The 20,371-nt window shown below is 32.1% G+C and overlaps 1 protein-coding gene across 1 annotated transcript; it reads right to left on the reverse strand.

Annotated features, from left to right (window-relative positions):
- Positions 1 to 894: 894 nt before the first annotated feature.
- LOC146749029 (uncharacterized) lies at positions 895 to 19,979 on the reverse strand. Its single transcript, XM_085505842.1, has 5 exons — positions 19,572 to 19,979; positions 3,755 to 3,900; positions 3,279 to 3,380; positions 2,460 to 2,585; positions 895 to 1,096 (listed from the first exon to the last, which is right to left on the reverse strand). Exons 1-5 carry the CDS (start codon positions 19,884 to 19,886, stop codon positions 895 to 897), a joined length of 891 nt encoding a protein of 296 aa, XP_085361968.1. The 5' UTR covers positions 19,887 to 19,979.
- Positions 19,980 to 20,371: the final 392 nt, after the last annotated feature.

Raw genomic sequence — 20,371 nt, forward strand, 5'->3', positions numbered from 1 at the left:
ATAGCTTGCGCATGTGCATAATATATTATGGGTTGTCGGGGAGTTCATTATTGTTATTATTTTGTAGCGTTGTCAATACCAGTGGATTTGCTGCCTCTAAAAAGCGGAAAAATTTGGAGAAAAAATTACAGTGAACAGAATAGTTTCAAAGTCACTGGCCCGTGAATCTGAATAATTTAAAATGGCTTTCTGGAATTGTTTCCACAATCTCATAAGGCAAACTAAGAAAGAAACTAGTTTTAATCCATCAAATATTATTGTATTGAACTCATTGACATTGCGAGTGAATGAGTGACTGATGTGTGGTGTGGAGTAGCATTGCAGTAATCGCCCGAGCGAACGTCACACCGTGACTGGTACGCCGTATCGGTGTCCACCGCGGCTTGCACTACACTACGCTAGATCACCGCCGTGGTCCAGCTGGATCGACTGTGCGTATAGGGGTGCGTACCCGGGGTACATGTACATAGTTGCATCTTTACCCCATCCCACTAGTGTTTTCAAACAATCAAGGTAGATATTATTGGTAACTGTCCTTTCTGTGTAATAGTTAATTTAAATTACACGGGAGGGCGGGGTTACTTTGAAGCGTAGCGTAGCGGGCGAACGAACATGACCTGCTAGTGGATGCTAGTGGATTTTAGCCATCCTAGAAGGAGAACCAACAGTGATTTTAATCTCACTGTATAAAATAAACAGATACACACCTGAGAACACGGATACTTTCATTTATTTATACAAACTGTGCCAGGACTGTTACATTTACCGGGAGTCGACGCCGAAGAAATAAGAGTCACATCGGTCTTTCGTCGATCTCGTTTCGCAAATTTTGTAGTACAAAAACAGAACAAATTCATCTCTCTGTACTCGTAGACATACATTGTACCCCCCATTTCATTTATCGCATTTGCTTGTGAAACTCGGGTATTTCTCACACCAAGTCCACTGCGAGATATTTCGTTTTACGCACAATGGAGGACGTGGATAACCGGATTTGAGCTCCGGTGCGAATCTCCCAATTTCATAAAAATAATCGTATTCGAATCTCAGGCTAGCTAATTTGGCGTGGTGAGGAGCATACAGGCATTTATACCGCCTGGGGGAACGAACAACTAACTTATCAAATAAAAATAAATACAAATGTAAGTGTTAAACAAATAATTCATTCATAAGGATGCCGTAGCAATAACAGTTTCTGAACGTTACAAAATATGTGCCTCACAGAAAACATGCGGCAATGTCAATCCCACAAAAAGTCCACTCAGATCTCCAAGTTTAATCTTCGGCAACCGCCACACCAAACTGTTCAGTAAACATGTTCAGTACCTCGTCGCCTCTGCCTCGCAGGTTTGGCTGCAATATGATCCGCAAAGCGTTCTTGGTGTCTTCTGGGTTATTTTTCGGATCCGCAGGAAATCGAATGAATGCTTCTAACGGGTGTGCTACCTGCATGTATGCCAACTTGATGCTCTCCGAAACACGTTCGTGTTCACGGTTTCATAGCAATCCTGCTTTGAGCTTCTGCCATTTTGTCTGTGTTTTGCACCTTCTTCTTTTGCGCGCGGAGTGGGGTGACATCCTGGGATGCACCAATCACTGCAGCGCGTCTCAATGGGCGTCAATCATGAGGCCAAAACTTTTCCATGACGTCACAAATACGGGTTACCATAACAAATAACGCACGGGCCCGTCGTAACAAGAAATATAAAGAAAACTACTAGTACATAGATTTAAAGAAACAGTAAAATTAGCCTGGTTTCACTTGGATAAATTATCCTCGGTTAGCCTCACTTCAACAACACGATAAGGCGAACTAATCAGGAGGCCACCAGGACAGCAGCATCAGTCGTGGAATCTAGAATCTAGATGGAACGTTTCGACCGGACGCTCGTTAGCGTGAGAGCAGATGACGATGCCTTCAAAATATTGTCTGATTTCGATATTGAAATCCGCTGTTATCGGTTATTGACCGTTTTATTTGATGCTGATTTTGGTATTAAATACTTGTTATCTAACAATATTTCTTCTTTTTCAATAGTTTCTTTTTTATTCGTTTTCGAAATCAACATTGTATTCATATCCATGGGACAGGGCCTTGATGCTCAATAATGGGATACATTATCGCGAATAATCTGCTGCAATGATATCATAAAATCCACTGGTATTGATAATGCTATAATATAATGTCTGATAAAATGTCTTATGTATGTTTGAACTTTATCAATCCAAGCATGTGTGAGATACTGCTAAATATACGAATGAACACATCAATTCACAGGTGTACTAACAGATAATTTTGTCTAAACGGGGGCTAATAATGTAAGTAGTAAATAAGTAAATAATTTTAGGTATATCATTAAGTATTGCAATGTGACATCAGTATTATTGATTGATGTGGTGAGATATGGGGCAACATAGTGCTATGGTTACAACACTATGGACTAATTGACTGTTATTACCTGATCCATCGGTTTTCTGGTATTGACCAAAACACTGGCCATGTTAAAAACATCATATGCAGTATGATATCAAAAATATATACAAGTAAACACAATGCTGTCAGTATAAAAACTGCCAACGAGGTCCTGCAATAAAACAAACCATATACAAGACATCAGTTTGTCTGATGCAAAGCTATACTAACTGTAATAAATGTTATAGAATTAAACTAACGTAATACCAGTATATATGTTTAATTACAGTCTATTGAGAAACATTTTAACTATTGCGTTTTACACACATACTATATCAGTATCATGCCATTTCATTGATTGTCAGCCACACAGCAGGTTTGTATAATATACCAAGAAATGTGAACATTTATACAATGGTTTAAAAAAGGGAAAAAATAACACTTTATTGATGTAATATATTAATAATGATGTAGACAAATAATAAAGAATTACAATAATAGAATTACATACACACAATCGACTCAATCACTTATTGGATATAATGTTGTTACTCAATTTTCATCATTCTAACTAAGTTTAGTTTTCTCTAAATAACAACAGAAATAAATGTCACCTATATCAAATAACAAATTGCAATTTTAAAATTTACACACCACATGCTTGCATTTTGTACATTCAACCAAAATAATTCAATGCACTAAGATATGCCCTTGTTATAGCGCCCTCTTAAAATACAAACAATACCCAAAAAAATGCAAACATAAATTAAGTGATATTAATTTTAAGTAAATCAATAATAATACATTTTTGTGCAACCTCTGTGATAAACACAATATGCCAGCATTGCGGACAATTATATCTTACCCATTTACAGGGGGAGGCTCAGCAAATATTAAGCTGGTATGTATTATAATTGCTAGGATAACAACTCTTCGGAACCAGTTAGTATCTATTATATTAAAACAACTGAAACAAAGCAAACATTGTATCATTAACGCCCAAGAATAGACACAGAGACAGTTATTGGAGGAAAAAGTCGGGGGGGGGGGGGTATGACCTCACGTGCGAAAGCGTCTTAGCCGCCTATGTCATGATCTAGGTCGCCAGTGACCAAGATCATGACAATGACAGCGTGGTGCTCGAGTGAGGCAGCCACCTGTGGGGACTCGTGTGCGTAGGCGTCATTGAGGCCTCATCTCCCTTGGCGTTTCGGTCATATTCGACTCGCCTCGGGACAAGGGCGCCGTGTCAATGAATTATATTTTGGCAATGTATATATACAATGAATTATAATGTAGGTAATTCTTTTTTAAATATTAAATTTTTACAATCTTGCTTACAATTTTGCTTTGCTTGGTTTGAATATTGCTCTAGCTTTACCATATCGTCCCCGGCCTCTAATTGCATCATCGATATGAGCAGCTGCTAATTTTAATTCTCTGTTCTCGCCTTGCAAATCAGGAAACATCTGCGTTAAAGCGTCTGACTGCAAACAAACAAAAAGCAGACACCTGTCATATTATACAATTCTCTGTTTTTCCCAATCTAATCTGTCTGATGAAATAATCTCGGAATAGAAAAGCCATATGAATAACATTTAATAAAGTGCAGAGAATATAACTATTCTATGTTATCCTAAAGATAGCCTGAGAATAAGATATAGATCAAGAGAATCCATAATAAACAATTACATTAATTAATTAATGACCAAATATGGAAACGTTTCATATAAAATGCAAGACCATAAAATAAAAAGTATGATTATGAGTTGCCGTTTCCAACACATGCTAATTATATTATAATGACTTGCTATTGTTAATGACACAATATTTATGAGTACACAGATACCCCAGCAGTGTGTGCATTAAAAGTAATCACGCACATTTTAAAATCATTGAATCATCTGTGATGGAATGTTTCAATACTGATGTGTTGACATGAAACCATGGCAATATATAATATCAAGTGCATAAAATTCATCATCAGTCTGCTTTTATGGTCATGGTAAGTCATCTCATCTTTTCTAATATTTGTTTAACAACTTTTCTATATGTCCTATATTTGATGATTCATATTGTTTTTCTGTGAATTTTTTTTTCACAATTAATGTTTTAAACGTGTACAAATTATGGGGTAAAAAACGGAAACATATACCAAGTAAAACTATATATTTACACCGTTTTATCACTGTGGTTGTTTTTGTATGCCTAAAATTTCACATTGTTTACCCGAACACATACTAACATTAACCAATTCGTACAATCGTTCTCACAACTAACCATGGATTTCACCAACAGAAATAATGACAACATTAAATTGCAAACAAACAAGAGTACATGTATTAACGAAAATATTAATCCTAGTAGCTAAATTGTTCAAATACAAAGCACTGCATGGAGATACACCATTTTGAGACCATCCGACCTGAGAACCAGTCACAAATGGTATTAGCACACAGAACTGTGCTAAATTTAAAATATTTGCTCCATGTGTTACAATTCCTTGTAAATAAATGTATCCAGTTAAAAACTCTGTGGCAACACAATTCTGCTGTATTATGTCAAGCAGCCTGTCGTCTGATATTACCTCCATCTTTAATAATGCATATGAAATCAAGCAGTCAAGCATTTTCAAGAAAACAAAAATAATCACTAAAATGATTATAAATTGATAATAAATTGAGGAATTAATCAAGTCAATCAGACTGAAAGCCATCCAAGATACTTGCATATAAAATATTAACAAGCAGCCTCTCGAATGAGATAGCTCCACTGTTAACAGTGTACATTTCAATTAAAGAACTAAAGATATCATTAGAAAATGAACAAATCTAAGAGAGATCTACTTGAGGTACCATACTATGTATAGTATGACTATCAGAGCAATTGGACTTACTGTTTCAACAAGAAGTCAAAAATATCACTTTTTACCAAAAATAACAAAAATATTCATCAAAATTAGAGAATTAAAAATATCATTACAAAATGAACAAAATTGAGAGAGATCCACATGTAGTAACTATATATGTAATATCAAAGCAATCAGATTAAGGTTTTGAACAAAAAGTCGAAAATATCACTTTTTACCAAAAATGAAAAAAATATTCATCAAAATTAGAGAATTGAAGATATCATCACGAAATGAACAAAGAGGAATACCCCAAGAATATATGTTGCAATTATGAAAGCATTTGGTTTAATGGTTTGAAGAAAAAGGCAAAAAAGTTAACAACATACTACATACTCCAGACGATGGACAATCACTCATTTGATATGCTCCGCTCAACAACGTCAACAGTAAATCCTGTGCCATAGAAATAAGACATTCAAGCGTTCAAGTACACAGGGTGTGTTACCCACCTGATAATTTTGTAATATTTTGGCCAAAAATTATTCAAATATTTGATAAAAATCAAACAAATATAGAATAATATAGAAATCTTTCTGTATTCTCACATATAGAACATCATATTTGACTTGAAACTCACAGTAGCCTGTGAGTCATAGATATATGACATCATATTTGACTTGAAACTCACAGTAGCCTGTGAGTCATAGATATATGACATCATATTTGACTTGCAACTCACAGTAGTCTGTGAGTCATAGATATATGACATCATATTTGACTTGCAACTCACAGTAGTCTGTGAGTCATAGATATATGACATCATATTTGACTTGCAACTCACTGTAGCCTGTGAGTCATAGATATATGACATCATATTTGACTTGCAACTCACAGTAGTCTGTGAGTCATAGATATATGACATCATATTTGACTTGCAACTCACAGTAGTCTGTGAGTCATAGATATATGGCATCATATTTGAATTGCAACTCACTGTAGCCTGTGAGTCATAGATATATGGCATCATATTTGAATTGCAACTCACTGTTGCATGTGAGTCATAGATATATGACATCATATTTGAATTGCAACTCACTGTTGCCTGTGAGTCACAGATATATGACATCATATTTGACTTGCAACTCACTGTTGCCTGTGAGTCATAGATATATGACATCATATTTGACATAAACTCACAGTAGTCTGTGAGTCATAGATATATGACATCATATTTGACTTGCAACTCACTGTAGCCTGTGAGTCATAGATATATGACATCATATTTGACTTGCAACTCACTGTAGCCTGTGAGTCATAGATATATGACATCATATTTGACTTGCAACTCACTGTAGCCTGTGAGTCATAGATATATGACATCATATTTGACTTGCAACTCACTGTAGCCTGTGAGTCATAGATATAGTATAGTAGTATAGTATAGTATAGTATAGTATAGTATAGTATATTTTATTTGACACTAAATAATATATTTTGTTACATTATCTGTGGTCAAAAGACATTAAATATAATAAAACACAAGTACACACACGAGACAAAAGAAAATACATAAATAACTAAAGTCTAAGTAAAATTACTTATAGTAAAACAGTATGCTGTCAATAAATTTGCTAGCACTATTGGCAATGAACCCATCTCTCGAACTTAAAATTTCTGTAAACATTTGTTGTTTTGATAGTTTAAGGATACTTTCATTATAAATGATAACTACATTCAGAAATTCAGTACGAGCATTTGTTATTCCAGTATGGTTACAGTCTATATTTTATTTGGCACGAAATAATGCATTTAATTACATTATCTATGGTCAATAAACATATAACAACAAGTAACAAACATCAATAACAAATAAAACAATAAGTAAGCAAAGAAATATAAAATTTTACGGTAGTAGTACATGTAATAAGAAACAAAAGTAAAATTTAGATATTGTTAGACATTATAATTTGATGAACAAATTTTCCGAGACTGTTAACAATAAAACTATCATTTGAGGTAAATAATTTTTTAAGTAAGTTATCCTTGGGTAATTCTTGAATTTTTTCATCATGAACCGAAACCATATTTAAAAATTCTAAACGACTATTCTTAATTTCAATATTTTCACAGTCCATAAATGCATGAGTTTCACTGCCAACAGCCCCTAGATCACATAGTGTACAAATTCTTTCTTCTGGAAGTATTCCTTGATATCTCAACTTTTCGATTGGAAGTGAATGAGCTGAAATTCTAAACCTAGTTAAGCTGGTTCTATGTTTTATAATTTTCATAAGCTCCAGGTATGGCTCAAATTTGAATGCTAATTTTATTTTGTTGTATGTTCGTAATTTGTTATTTTCTGTTTTTTGTAGACTTTGCAACCAAATTTTTTCTACATACAATTGTATATGACATCATATTTGACTTGCAACTCACTGTAGCCTGTGAGTCATAGATATATGACACCATATTTGACTTGCAACTCACTGTAGCCTGTGAGTCATAGATATATGACATCATATTTGACTTGCAAATCACTGTAGCCTGTGAGTCATAGATATATGACATCATATTTGACTTGCAACTCACTGTAGCCTGTGAGTCATAGATATATGACATCATATTTGACTTGCAACTCACTGTAGCATGTGAGTCATAGATATATGACATCATATTTGACTTGCAACTCACTGTAGCCTGTGAGTCATAGATATATGACATCATATTTGACTTGCAACTCACTGTAGCCTGTGAGTCATAGATATATGACATAAATTAGTATAGTCATAGATATAAATTAGTATCGCTGAAATAATCAAGGCTATCAAGAAAACAAAAGTGAATAAATCATCAGGCCCAGATTCAATTCTCAATGAGATGTTCAAATGTTATAGTCCACTATTATTAGCTTGTATAAGCAAACTTTTCAACCATATTTTATCAAGTGGATGTTTTCCTGTACACTGGAGTACTAGTTATTTAGTACCAATTCATAAATCAGGCCATATTTGGGATGTAAATAACTACAGAGGAATTGCGCTTTCTAGCGCCACCTCAAAAATCTTTAATACAATTATTCATATCAGAATACAGCATTATTTTGACAAAAACAATTTCTTTCAAGATACTCAATTCGGTTTTAGAAAAAATCATCGAACTACAGACAATGTCTATATTCTGAAATCGTTAATTAATTAACAAATATACAAATAAAGTGGGCAAACAATATCTATATGTTTGCTTTGTGGATTTACGCAAAGCCTTCGATAGTGTTTGGAGAGAAGGACTTCTTTTTAAATTGGCTAATGCAGGAGTGACAGGAAAAATAATCCACTTGATAAAATCAATGTATAGTAGTACTAAATACGCCATCAAGACTAACCAAGGTTATTGTAAACCCTTCATGTCTTCTAGTGGTGTTAAACAAGGGTGCAATTTAAGTCCCCTGTTGTTTAATATCTATATCAATGACCTATCTGAAAGTCTAGTACAAACTGAACCTGTTAGGCTGCATGACATGTCATTTAACTGTCTACTCTTTGCGGATGACATTGTCATACTGTCAAATTCAGGTTCTGGGCTACAAGACAGTCTTAATCTCTTTAATGACTACTGCAAAAAGTGGAAACTGACTGTCAACATCAAAAAAACCAAAGTTATTATTTTCAACAAAAAGGGGAGAAAAATTAATGATATCTTTTTTCTAGGTGATAAACAAATAGAAGTAGTATCTTCATATACATACTTAGAGATCACCTTTCAGAATAGTGGCAATTTTACAGTCTAATAACCTTATAAAAAAAGCACAGCGAGCACTAGGGGTCCTAAAACAAACTCTGCTATTAAACAACATTATTGCCTCACCAATGAATGCAATTAAACTATTTCATAGTTCTGTTATGCCTATTCTACTATACGGCTCGGAAATTTGGACAGCTTTTAATTTTAAACCTAATATCACCCCTGAATTATTTATTCAGAAATTATTTAGTGATAGCTCAAAAATTGAATCAATCCACATCAAATTCTGCAAACAACTACTTGGTGTTCACAAAAGGGCAAGTAATATTGCTGTTAGAGCAGAGCTTGGTAGTTATCCCCTAATTACTGAAATTTGTACCCAAATGTACAAGTTTTGGTTAAGAGTAAAAAATAAAGAATGCAGTAATATAGTGCACTGTGCTTATCAGTCAGAGTGTACAATCAATAGTAATTCATGGGCAAACTTTGTTAGCAAACTACTTGAAATAACTCGATTAAATGAAACAGATCATAATGCTAACATTTTTAGAAACAATCTTAAAAGAATTTACTATGAAAAAATTTGGTTGCCAACTCTATCCAAAAAGGAACATAATAAACTACGTATTTACAATAAATACAAATCAGATTATGAATTTGAACCATATCTGAATAAAATTAATAATTTAAATCACAGAGTAAGTGTAACCAAATTTAGAATTTCAGCACATAAATTACCAATTGAAAAATTAAGATACCAAAAAATACCCTCAGAGCAAAGATTTTGCACACTGTGTTCTGATCAGTCTGTTGGTGATGAAATGCATGCTCTTTTTGACTGCAAACTGGATGAAATTGTAAAGACACGTAGCTGCTTTTGGAATACTCTATTATTATACAATGATAATATTTTAAAATTACCAAAAGAAGATATGTTTGTGCATATTATGGGAATAAAAGACAGTTTCATTGCCAATAGTCTAGGAAAGTTTATTAACATAATTTTACAATGTAATACCTAATAGTTCTTAGTGTTATCTGTTTTAACATTTTATTGTATTTCTTGTTATTGTGTTGTTGTTGTTGTTGTTGTTGTTGTTTTGTGTATGATTATTGACCATGGTTAATGTATTTCCAATTCATTAATTTGAGTCAAATAAAATATACTACATATGCCACAACTACCTCCAGGTCACCCTTGGGCAAGGTGTAGTACCTGTCAGCCTTGGGTGCCAACTTCCCACATAAAATGTTTGGTTGACGTCAGTAAGGGCATACGGTCATAAAAACCTTGCACCAACAGATCCGCATAGGTGGACAACTTTTATAGTAAAAGTTATCAATCACTTTCATTAATGTAATTTCGTTTTATTTATCCGTATATCAAAAATCACTATACTATACTATACTATATGACGACATATTTGAATTGCAACTCACTGTTGCATGTGAGTCATAGATATATGACATCATATTTGAATTGCAACTCACTGTTGCCTGTGAGTCACAGATATATGACATCATATTTGACTTGCAACTCACTGTAGTCTGTGAGTCATAGATATATGACATCATATTTGACTTGCAACTCACTGTTGCATGTGAGTCATAGATATATGACATCATATTTGAATTGCAACTCACTGTTGCATGTGAGTCATAGATATATGACATCATATTTGAATTGCAACTCACTGTTGCCTGTGAGTCACAGATATATGACATCATATTTGACTTGCAACTCACTGTAGTCTGTGAGTCATAGATATATGACATCATATTTGACTTGCAACTCACTGTTGCCTGTGAGTCATAGATATATGACATCATATTTGACATAAACTCACTGTAGCCTGTGAGTCATAGATATATGACATCATATTTGACTTCCAACTCACTGTAGCCTGTGAGTCACAGATATATGACATCATATTTGACTTGCAAATCACTGTAGCCTGTGAGTCATAGATATATGACATCATACTTGATTTGCAACTCACAGTAGTCTGTGAGTCATAGATATTTCCAGTTGTGTGGGTAAGACATTTTGTGTTATTATGAATAATAGAATTCAACAGTTTATTGACAAAAACAATATTTTACATTCCAATCATGCTGGCTTTCGAAAAGGTTTCCGCATCACTGATCATATTTTCACTCCAAAAACAATTGTACATAAGTATCTAAAGCAAAATGAAAGACTATACGCTTGTTTCATAGACTTCCAGAAAGCTTTCGATACTGTCTGGAGAAATGGTTTATTTTACAAACTTCTGAACAGTGGTATAGACGGGAAAATTTATAATATTATTAAATATATGTACTTATATAAATACAAAGGCCTGCATACGATTTGGAAACAAGACTTCTTCTGTTTTTGAGACAACTAAGGCAGTAAAACAAGGCTGTGTAATCAGCCCTATGTTTTTTAACATCTATATTAATGACTTATTACAGGATAGTTCAATAGACCATGTTTCACTAAATGACACTAAAATTAGCTCACTCTTCTATGCAGATGACTATTTATCAGACTATTGTTCTAATTGGAAACTTAGTGTCAATTTAACAAAAACAAAAATTGTTATTTTCAGAAAAAGAGGTTTAAAAACACATGATAAATTCCTATATCTTGGAAATCATATCAACTGTGTTAACTCCTATAATTACTTAGGTGTTACAATGCAGTCCAATGGGAAATTTACTGAAGCCAGACAAAACATGGCAGATAAAGCCAACAGAGCCTTATATGCAATGTTAAGACACATTCCATCTGAATGCAACTGTAAAACATTTATCTATCTGTTCAGAACATGTATTCTTCCAGTACTCATTTATGGTTCAGAAATTTGGGGAATTGAAGTTTTGGATGAAAACAAATGGGACAAAACTACAAGTGAAAAACTACATTTGAAATTCTGTAGAAATATTCTAGGCCTAAATAAATTTGGTGCAAATTTAGCTTGTAGGGCAGAGTTGGGCTGTTTCCCATTACTAATAGACACCAAGAAAAACCTTATCAAGTATTGGTTACGCATACAAGGGCTTCCAGATAAATGTCTTACAAAACAAGCATATTATGAACAAATGAAATTCAATTTACCATGGTGTTCATCGGTTCAGAATTTAGTTATTGACTCAAGAATTCAAACTAGTAAAACAGATTTGAATATGAAGAACATTGATAAGACTTTAAATAAAAGAAAACTATATTACATTTTGGAAACAGAATGTCAATCAAGAAAACACAAAACTAAGAACATATGCAAAATTCAAAAACACTTATAATTTTGAGTCATACTTAAATTGTCTTCCGAAAAAACATCAAGTCTGCATGTCACGCTTCCGAACAAGTAACCATTGCTTGGCTATTGAAAAAGGAAGGCACACACAGCCAAAAACTCCCATTGAAAAAAGAATTTGTAATTTGTGTTCCCAAAATAAAATAGAAGATGAAGTTCACTTCCTTTTAGAATGTGATCGGTACAAATATATTAGACATGAATTGCTCACAGAAATTACATTAACTAATGCAGGAGATAAATTGAGTAATTTTATATTTTTGATGAGCAACAAGGACTCCAAGGCAATTAAATGTATGGGGACCTATCTACTTAAAGCCATGGAGTACAGAAAACTTTAACGTATCTATTTATATTGTATTGTAATTGTGTTGTGTATGGATATATTTATTGCTTTTTAATACCAAAAGAAATATTGTAATTTCTAAGAATGCAATAAAACTTGATTATTATTATTATTATTAGATATATGACATCATATTTGACTTGCAACTCACAGCAGTCTGTGAGTCATAGATATATGACATCATATTTGATTCCTTTTTATCTAGTAGTGGAGTAAAACAAGGGTGTAATTTGAGTCCCCTTCTATTCAATGTCTTCATTAATGACTTATCGGATAGTGTTAATTCAAACATGTTAAGTCTAGGGAACTCAGATTTAAACAGTCTGCTTTTTGCTGATGACATAGTATTGTTGTCAGATTCAAGCAAAGGGCTTCAAAATAACCTAGACAAACTCAGTACGTATTGTGAGATGTGGAAATTAAATGTAAATATTAATAAGACAAAAATAATTATTTTTAATAAAAGGGGGAGAACTCTTGACAATGTTTTCTATTTTGGTGATCAGGAAATTCAAATAGTACCTTCATATACTTATCTGGGAATTACATTTCAAAGCAGTGGAAATTTCACAATAGCGATAGACTGCTTAGCTAAAAAATCATTGCGTGCATTGGGTGCACTTAGACAAACTTTAAATTTAGGGAATCACACTGTTTCCCCCCAAAATGCCATACATCTTTTTAAAAGTACAGTGTTACCAATTATCATGTATGGGTCAGAAGTATGGGGTGCTTTCACTTTTAAACTGTACAAAACAAAACAAAATAGTATTATTACTAATGAAGCATTCATTGAAAAATTGTTTAGTGACAAAACCCAATTTGAACAGCTTCACATCAAATTCTGTAAGCAGGTCTTGGTGTACATAAGAAAGCAAGCAATAATGCTGTCAGAGCAGAGTTGGGATGCTACTCTATTATTATTGAACTCTGCACACATATGCTGAAATTCTGGAAAAGACTTAAGAATTATAAATGTAATGAATTGGTGTGTTCTGCTTTCAACCAAGAAAAAAATAGTACCGGTAATACGTGGGCAGCATTTATTAATAAACTGCTTGAAATTACTGAAACTAGTGTAGCTGGGATTGATATTTCAAATTTTAAAACAAAGCTAAAACAATTGTATGTAGAAAAAATATGGTTGCAAAGTCTACAAAAAACAGAAAATAACAAATTACGAACATACAACAAAATAAAATTAGCATTCAAATTTGAGCCATACCTGGATCTTATGAAAAATATAAAACATCAAACCAGCTTAACTAGATTTAGAATTTCAGCTCATTCACTTCCAATTGAAAAGTTGAGATATCAAGGAATACTTCCAGAAGAAAGAATTTGTACACTATGTGATCTAGGGGCTGTTGGCAGTGAAACTCATGCATTTATGGACTGTGAAAATATTGAAATTAAGAATAGTCGTTTAGAATTTTTAAATATGGTTTCAGTTTATGATGAAAAAATTCAAGAATTATCCAAGGATAACTTACTTAAAAAATTATTTACCTCATATGATAGTTTCATTGTTAACAGTCTCGGAAAATTTGTTCATCAAATTATAATGTCTAACAATATCTAAATTTTATTTTTGTTTCTTATTACATGTACAACTACCGTAATATTTGATATTTCTTTGCTTACTTATTGTTTTATTTGTTATTGATGTTTGTTACTTGTTGTTGTATGTTTATTGACCATTGATAATGTAATTCAATGCATTATTTCGTGCCAAATAAAATATACTATGCTATATCTATACTACTATTTGACTTGCAACTCACAGTAGTCTGTGAGTCATAGATATATAACATGAAATGTTATTGTCAGCCGGGACTTTAATTTTATTTAACAGTTGAGATCTCTGCTGTTCATATTTTTGACAATCTAAAAGGAAATGGATCTCATCTTCAATGCAGTTATTACAAAATTTTGGGATAGAATGTCTGCTTTTTTGAATAGCTAAACTATGATCGCTAACCCTGAATTTAGTAAACATTTTTCTATTTTCACCATTCAAATTAAGTTAATAAGGCTCCAAATTGTACTTTGTTTTAAATTTTGAATATGTTCTGAGTTTAGAATTTTCATATGATACAGCACTTCTCCACTTGTTCACATACCTGCTTTGTAAATTTGATTGTAAAATTTTACAAATTGTTGCTGTTTGTGTTTTGAGGATTTTTCTTTTCAGAAGAAAATTTAATGATGCTTTCTGTAATATGGTTTTAAGATTAATGAACCAACTATTTGATAGAGATGACTTTTTCTGTTCATAGAATGCTTGTTTAGTTAGATTATCATCTGGTAATTCTACGATATGCAGCCAATATTTTATTATTTGTTTTTTGATGTCAAGTAAAAGAGGATATTGCCCCAATTCTGCTCTTGCTGCTAGATTACATCAGGTCCTGTTAATCTGCAAGATATGCTTACAAAACTTCAAATGAATTTTTTTCTATCGTGTTTTTTTGTCCCATTTGTTGTTGTTGATGAAACATTCTCTTCATACCTCTGATCCATATAGAAGGATGGGTTTTATAAAAACGTTAAATAAATGTAAAGAAAGTTTAATATTTTTATTATCCCATAGTGTTGCCTCATTGAAATTACCATTTGAACTGAAAATAATTCCTAAATAAATATACTGTTTATTACATTTAATGCAATGGTTGCCAATAGTAAAAAAGTATCTTTTTTGCAGTGGTGATTTATTGAAAATAACAATTTCAGTTTTAGATATGTTTATTTTAAGTTGCCAATTTGAGCAATATTGTTCAAGTTCATTCAAAGCTTGTTGAAGTCCATCTGATGTAGTGGAAATGAGAGCCATGTCATCTGCATATACTAATGAATTTACTGGTGAATTATTCAATGTTGGTGGTTCTGTGTTTGTTTTGTCAAGGTGATCTTTAAAATCATTAATGAAAATATTAAATAATGTTGGACTAATTACACAGCCTTGTTTCACCCCTTTTGTAACATCAAAACTCTGGGTAATTAAATTTGATATTTTTATATGTGCTTTAGTATTGGAGTACATATTTTTAATGAGACGGTAAACCCTTCCATTGATATTATGTTTAAGAAGTTTGTAAAAAAGTCCTATTCTCCAAATTGAATCAAAAGCTTTAGCAAAATCAACAAAACATACATAATTGTTTTAAATTAGAGTTTTTAAGACAAAAATATGATCAATAGTACGATGGTTCTTTCTAAAACCAGCTTGGTTATTATAGATTAGTTTGTTCTCTTCAATATAGTTATTAAGTCGAGAATTTATTATGCTACAAAACAGTTTACCAATACAACTAGATACAAATATTCCTCTGTAGTTTTGTTGGGGATCATGTTTGTCACCTTTATATATATAAAAATATGTCCTTGTTAATAGTAATACAAGTAATATACATACACTTAGTTGTTGGGATACCTTCATTGTCAGTGTATTCTGTAAATGCATTTATTTCCCATGGGCTCTAATCTCACTATTTTCACTAAAATCAAATCCATGTAAAAATACAATAGTACTCATATATATATATATATATATATATATATATATATATATATATATGACAGCTATATGGATTAATGACTGTCTGTTGGTCTATGATGACAACACACTGGTTTGAAACAAGCAACTTATTCCACTTATTATTTAGCATATTCAATGAGTTTCAAATTTATAAATTTTCCAGTGGAACAATGAGTACTATTGTATTTTTACATGGATTTGATTTTAGTGAAAATAGTGAGATTAGAGCCCATGGGAAATAAATGCATTTACAGAATACACTGACAATGAAGGTATCCCAACAACTAAGTGTATGTATATTACTTGTATTACTATTAACAAGGACATAGTGCATTGACCTCTTAAATTGAAAACCATGGTCACATGATATTAAATCAGCATTTGATGTATGGAAATTGAAAAGGGGATTATTTAGTAATTATTGTAGGAATGTTGTAAAAATATAAAAATACCATATTTTGAAGAGAACAAAAATAATCATCATAAATTACCTTTATTAAATGCTATAATTACTACATTTACACTAGCTATTGAAGAACTAATTGCTCTCAGTGGGAATCTCCGAGCTGTCAGCTATTATTTATTTCCAATTTACAATGCTCCTGGTAGTTCTTGTCTGATTTTATTTATGTTTATTTTATTTTCTGTATTTAGTTTTAGATTTGTGTTGCGGTTCAATCAGTATGTATAGTATTCATTGCTGTGAGAGCAAAAATGTGGTTTAAACATCACCATTGGTTTCACAAACCATCAGCAAAATGTATCAGCCTTAGTAGTAGTAAATATGACAGAGGTGTTATTTCTATAAATTTGTAATCAAGTATACAATTTATGAGCGCTTTTATTGAGATGCACTTTAATATAGTATGCATGTGCACTTCTGTGCTTATAATAGATCAATATGGTATGTGCGATCTTCTGGGGTGACGTCAACCTCATTCGCTGTAAATTCGGGTTACAAACCTTATAAAAAACTTGATTTGATATTAAAAAATATAAATCATTCTTATCTTTTACCAGTAAATGAAACAAATATTATCTCATTATCAAAATTAAAAACAATTGATGAGAAATTAAAAGAAGAGTTTACAACTGAGTGGTAAAATTAAATAAATAAAGACAACAAGTAAAAATCAAATTCTAAAAATAAACTAAGAACCTACAAACTTTTTAAAACTAAAATAGAACAAGAAAAGTACTTAACAATTATGAAAAACAGTGAACTTTGCAAATCCTTAACAAAATTTAGACTTGGCAAGTCCAGTGTTTCCTCTAAGCCTTATTTTCACTCAATTTTCTCGAATTCAATTGTAGTTTCTCAGTGAAATGTTGTCTTTTGAGAAACTTTCCATGCATTTTATATGCAGAAAAACAATTCAAGGGGAAAATGGGCAAATTTTCACAGTATTTTCAAGATTCAAAAAAATTAAAGGGAACAGCGTTGGCAACCACTGTCTGAAAAGTGAAACAGGTCAGCATACAGGATTGGATTTTAAAGACAATGACCATGTTAAAAATGAACAACATGTTGTCATAAATTGTCCTCATTACAATGAAATTAAAAATTGACATTGTAGCTAATAAATGTATACCAAATTTTGACAAATTTAGTAATGAAAATAAATTCATATCATTACTAAGTGATGAGAAAATGTCAATTCATTTAGCGCAATATTTAAAATCAAAGAAAGCTTAGAAAGAACTCCCATGTGCTGAGAGTATTGGAGACACACTAAATATAATTTGAAATTACTTAGCTGAAAACTAATTATGCAAATCAGAAAACTAACATGAACAGATTTGATTGTAAAACTAATGAGGTCTGCGCAATGTAACAAAAATTCTATGTACCAAGTTTAATTGAAATGTGATTAGAACCAAAAAATTATGAATTATTATGCTAATTAGGGAAATAATATGAACAGAGTTTTACCCCAAACTAATTAGGTTTGTACATTGTCCTAGAGCATTTTTGTACTAAGTTTCATTAAAATGGAAATTAGTACTTTAGATATCAGTGTGAAAGCTTAAAATTGGTTAATTATGCAAATTGGGTAATTAATATGTACAGATTTTAACCCACAATTATCCAGGTCTGTCTATTGTCCTACAGCATCCATGTATAAACATTCATTGATATGTGATGATTAGTACCTGGGATATCAGTGTGAAAGTTGAAAATTGGTTAATTGTGCAAATTAGGTGATTAATGTGCACAAATATTTACCAAAAACTAATTGGGTCTCTGCATAATTCTAGATTCATTGAAATGTGATGATTAGTACTTTAGATATCGGTAGAAAAGCTGAAAATTAATTATGCAAATTAGGTAATTAATATGCACAATTATTTACCCTGAAACTAATCAGGTCTCTGCATAGTCCTAAAGGATCTATGTACCAAGTTTCATTGAAATGCAATGATTAGTAATTGAGATACCCGTGGAAAAGCTGAAAATTAACTAATTATGCAAATTAGGTGATTAATATGCACAAATATTTATCCGAAACAATCAATCTCTGCATAGTCCTTGAGTATGTAAGTACCAAGTTTCATTGAAACGTAATGCTCACTACTTATATCAAAAGCTGAAAATTAATTAATTATGCAAATTAGGTAATTATATGTACTGATATTACCATAAAAACTATCAGGTCTGTGCAGTGTCATATGACATCTATGTACCAAGTTTCATTGAAATGTGATGATTACTACTTGAGATATCAGTGGAAAAAACGAAAATTGACTAATCATTATGCAAATTAGGTAATTAGTATCCACGGATTATTACCAAAAACTAATCAAAACCTAGCATTAGTTCAGAGCATCTATGTACCAAGTTTCATCAAAATCCAATGAGTTGTTGTTTAGATATCAGTGGAACAGTCATAGAACAGCTAAAAATTAGCTAATTATCATGCAAATTAGGTAATTAACGAGCATGGATGTTTACCAAAACCTAATCAAATCTGCGCATTCTATGCACCAAGTTTCATCAAAAACCGATGTATGGTTCTTGAGATAGCAGTGGAACAGTCGGACACACATACACACATACACACCCCCCCCCCCACACACACACACACACACACATACAGACACACTAACTGCAAAGACTCCCATTTTGTGCTTCGCACATGGGAGTCAAAAATGTTTTAATACAAACAGCAGCACCTACATAAACTAAGCCAGTAACACATTCCTTGTATACACATTTTTATCATTATTTTTAATGCTTTTTGTTTCTTCACTTTTCATGTAGTTATTTTAATTTTACTAGTATCTACTAGTATTTACACTAGTTTCATCCCCTCCAGGGGATGTTATGTGTTAATTAATAAATAAATAAAATAGAGGGACGGGGGTAGAATTACACTTACTCCATCAATACATGGTACCAATACCAATGCTGGCGTCAGTAATCCAAACTTTCCAAAATTCTCCATGGATGAACGTCTCTTGAATGGCATTTTGTATTCACTACTACAACCATCTTGAAGTTTATCTTCCTTGAAAACTTCAATCTTCGAATTCCCGCAAAATCCAATCTGTGAATCCCTTGTTTTCTTACCATCATCACGTGGGCCCTCAACTAAAATTGTTTCAGCGTCTTTCAAAGCTTTGCTATCTTCAGTCATTACTCCCTCTGGTTGATTCTGGCTTTCCACCAGTGTCATATGGTTTTTTTCTGACATGGAGATTTATGCGTCTTGGTTTATAGCATTACTGCACAAATAACGTCGTTCTATTTCGGAAGGTAAATGTTTATTAATGATGCTCTTGATTAACTCTTCTTCTACCATACCATGCTAAAAGCAAAAAGAAATTAATGAAATTAAGTTGGGTATGGGCTAAGGTTTTGAATATTTTTAATGTAAGTATACAAATAAATTATTTACAATAATTGTTACAACTATTATAATTTTTATTATAATTAATGAATTAATTTTAATTAGTTATAAATACATTTAAATAATAAATAATGCAAAGAAATTATTATAATGTCAATTACTAAAGTATGCTTTGAGATGCCATAATGGAGGAAGTATATTTCCCGCTTTTAGATTTGAATCAGGCGAGCTTATATATAACGTTCATTCACGTCAAATGCCTTTTTTAATTTGTCAATATTAGTTAGGGTAGATTGTTGATACAGTAACAATGTATGCATCAACAATAA

Source organism: Saccoglossus kowalevskii, chromosome 2 (genome assembly GCF_978046115.1).
Source record: "Saccoglossus kowalevskii chromosome 2, keSacKowa6.1, whole genome shotgun sequence".
NCBI classification, from domain to species: domain Eukaryota; kingdom Metazoa; phylum Hemichordata; class Enteropneusta; family Harrimaniidae; genus Saccoglossus; species Saccoglossus kowalevskii.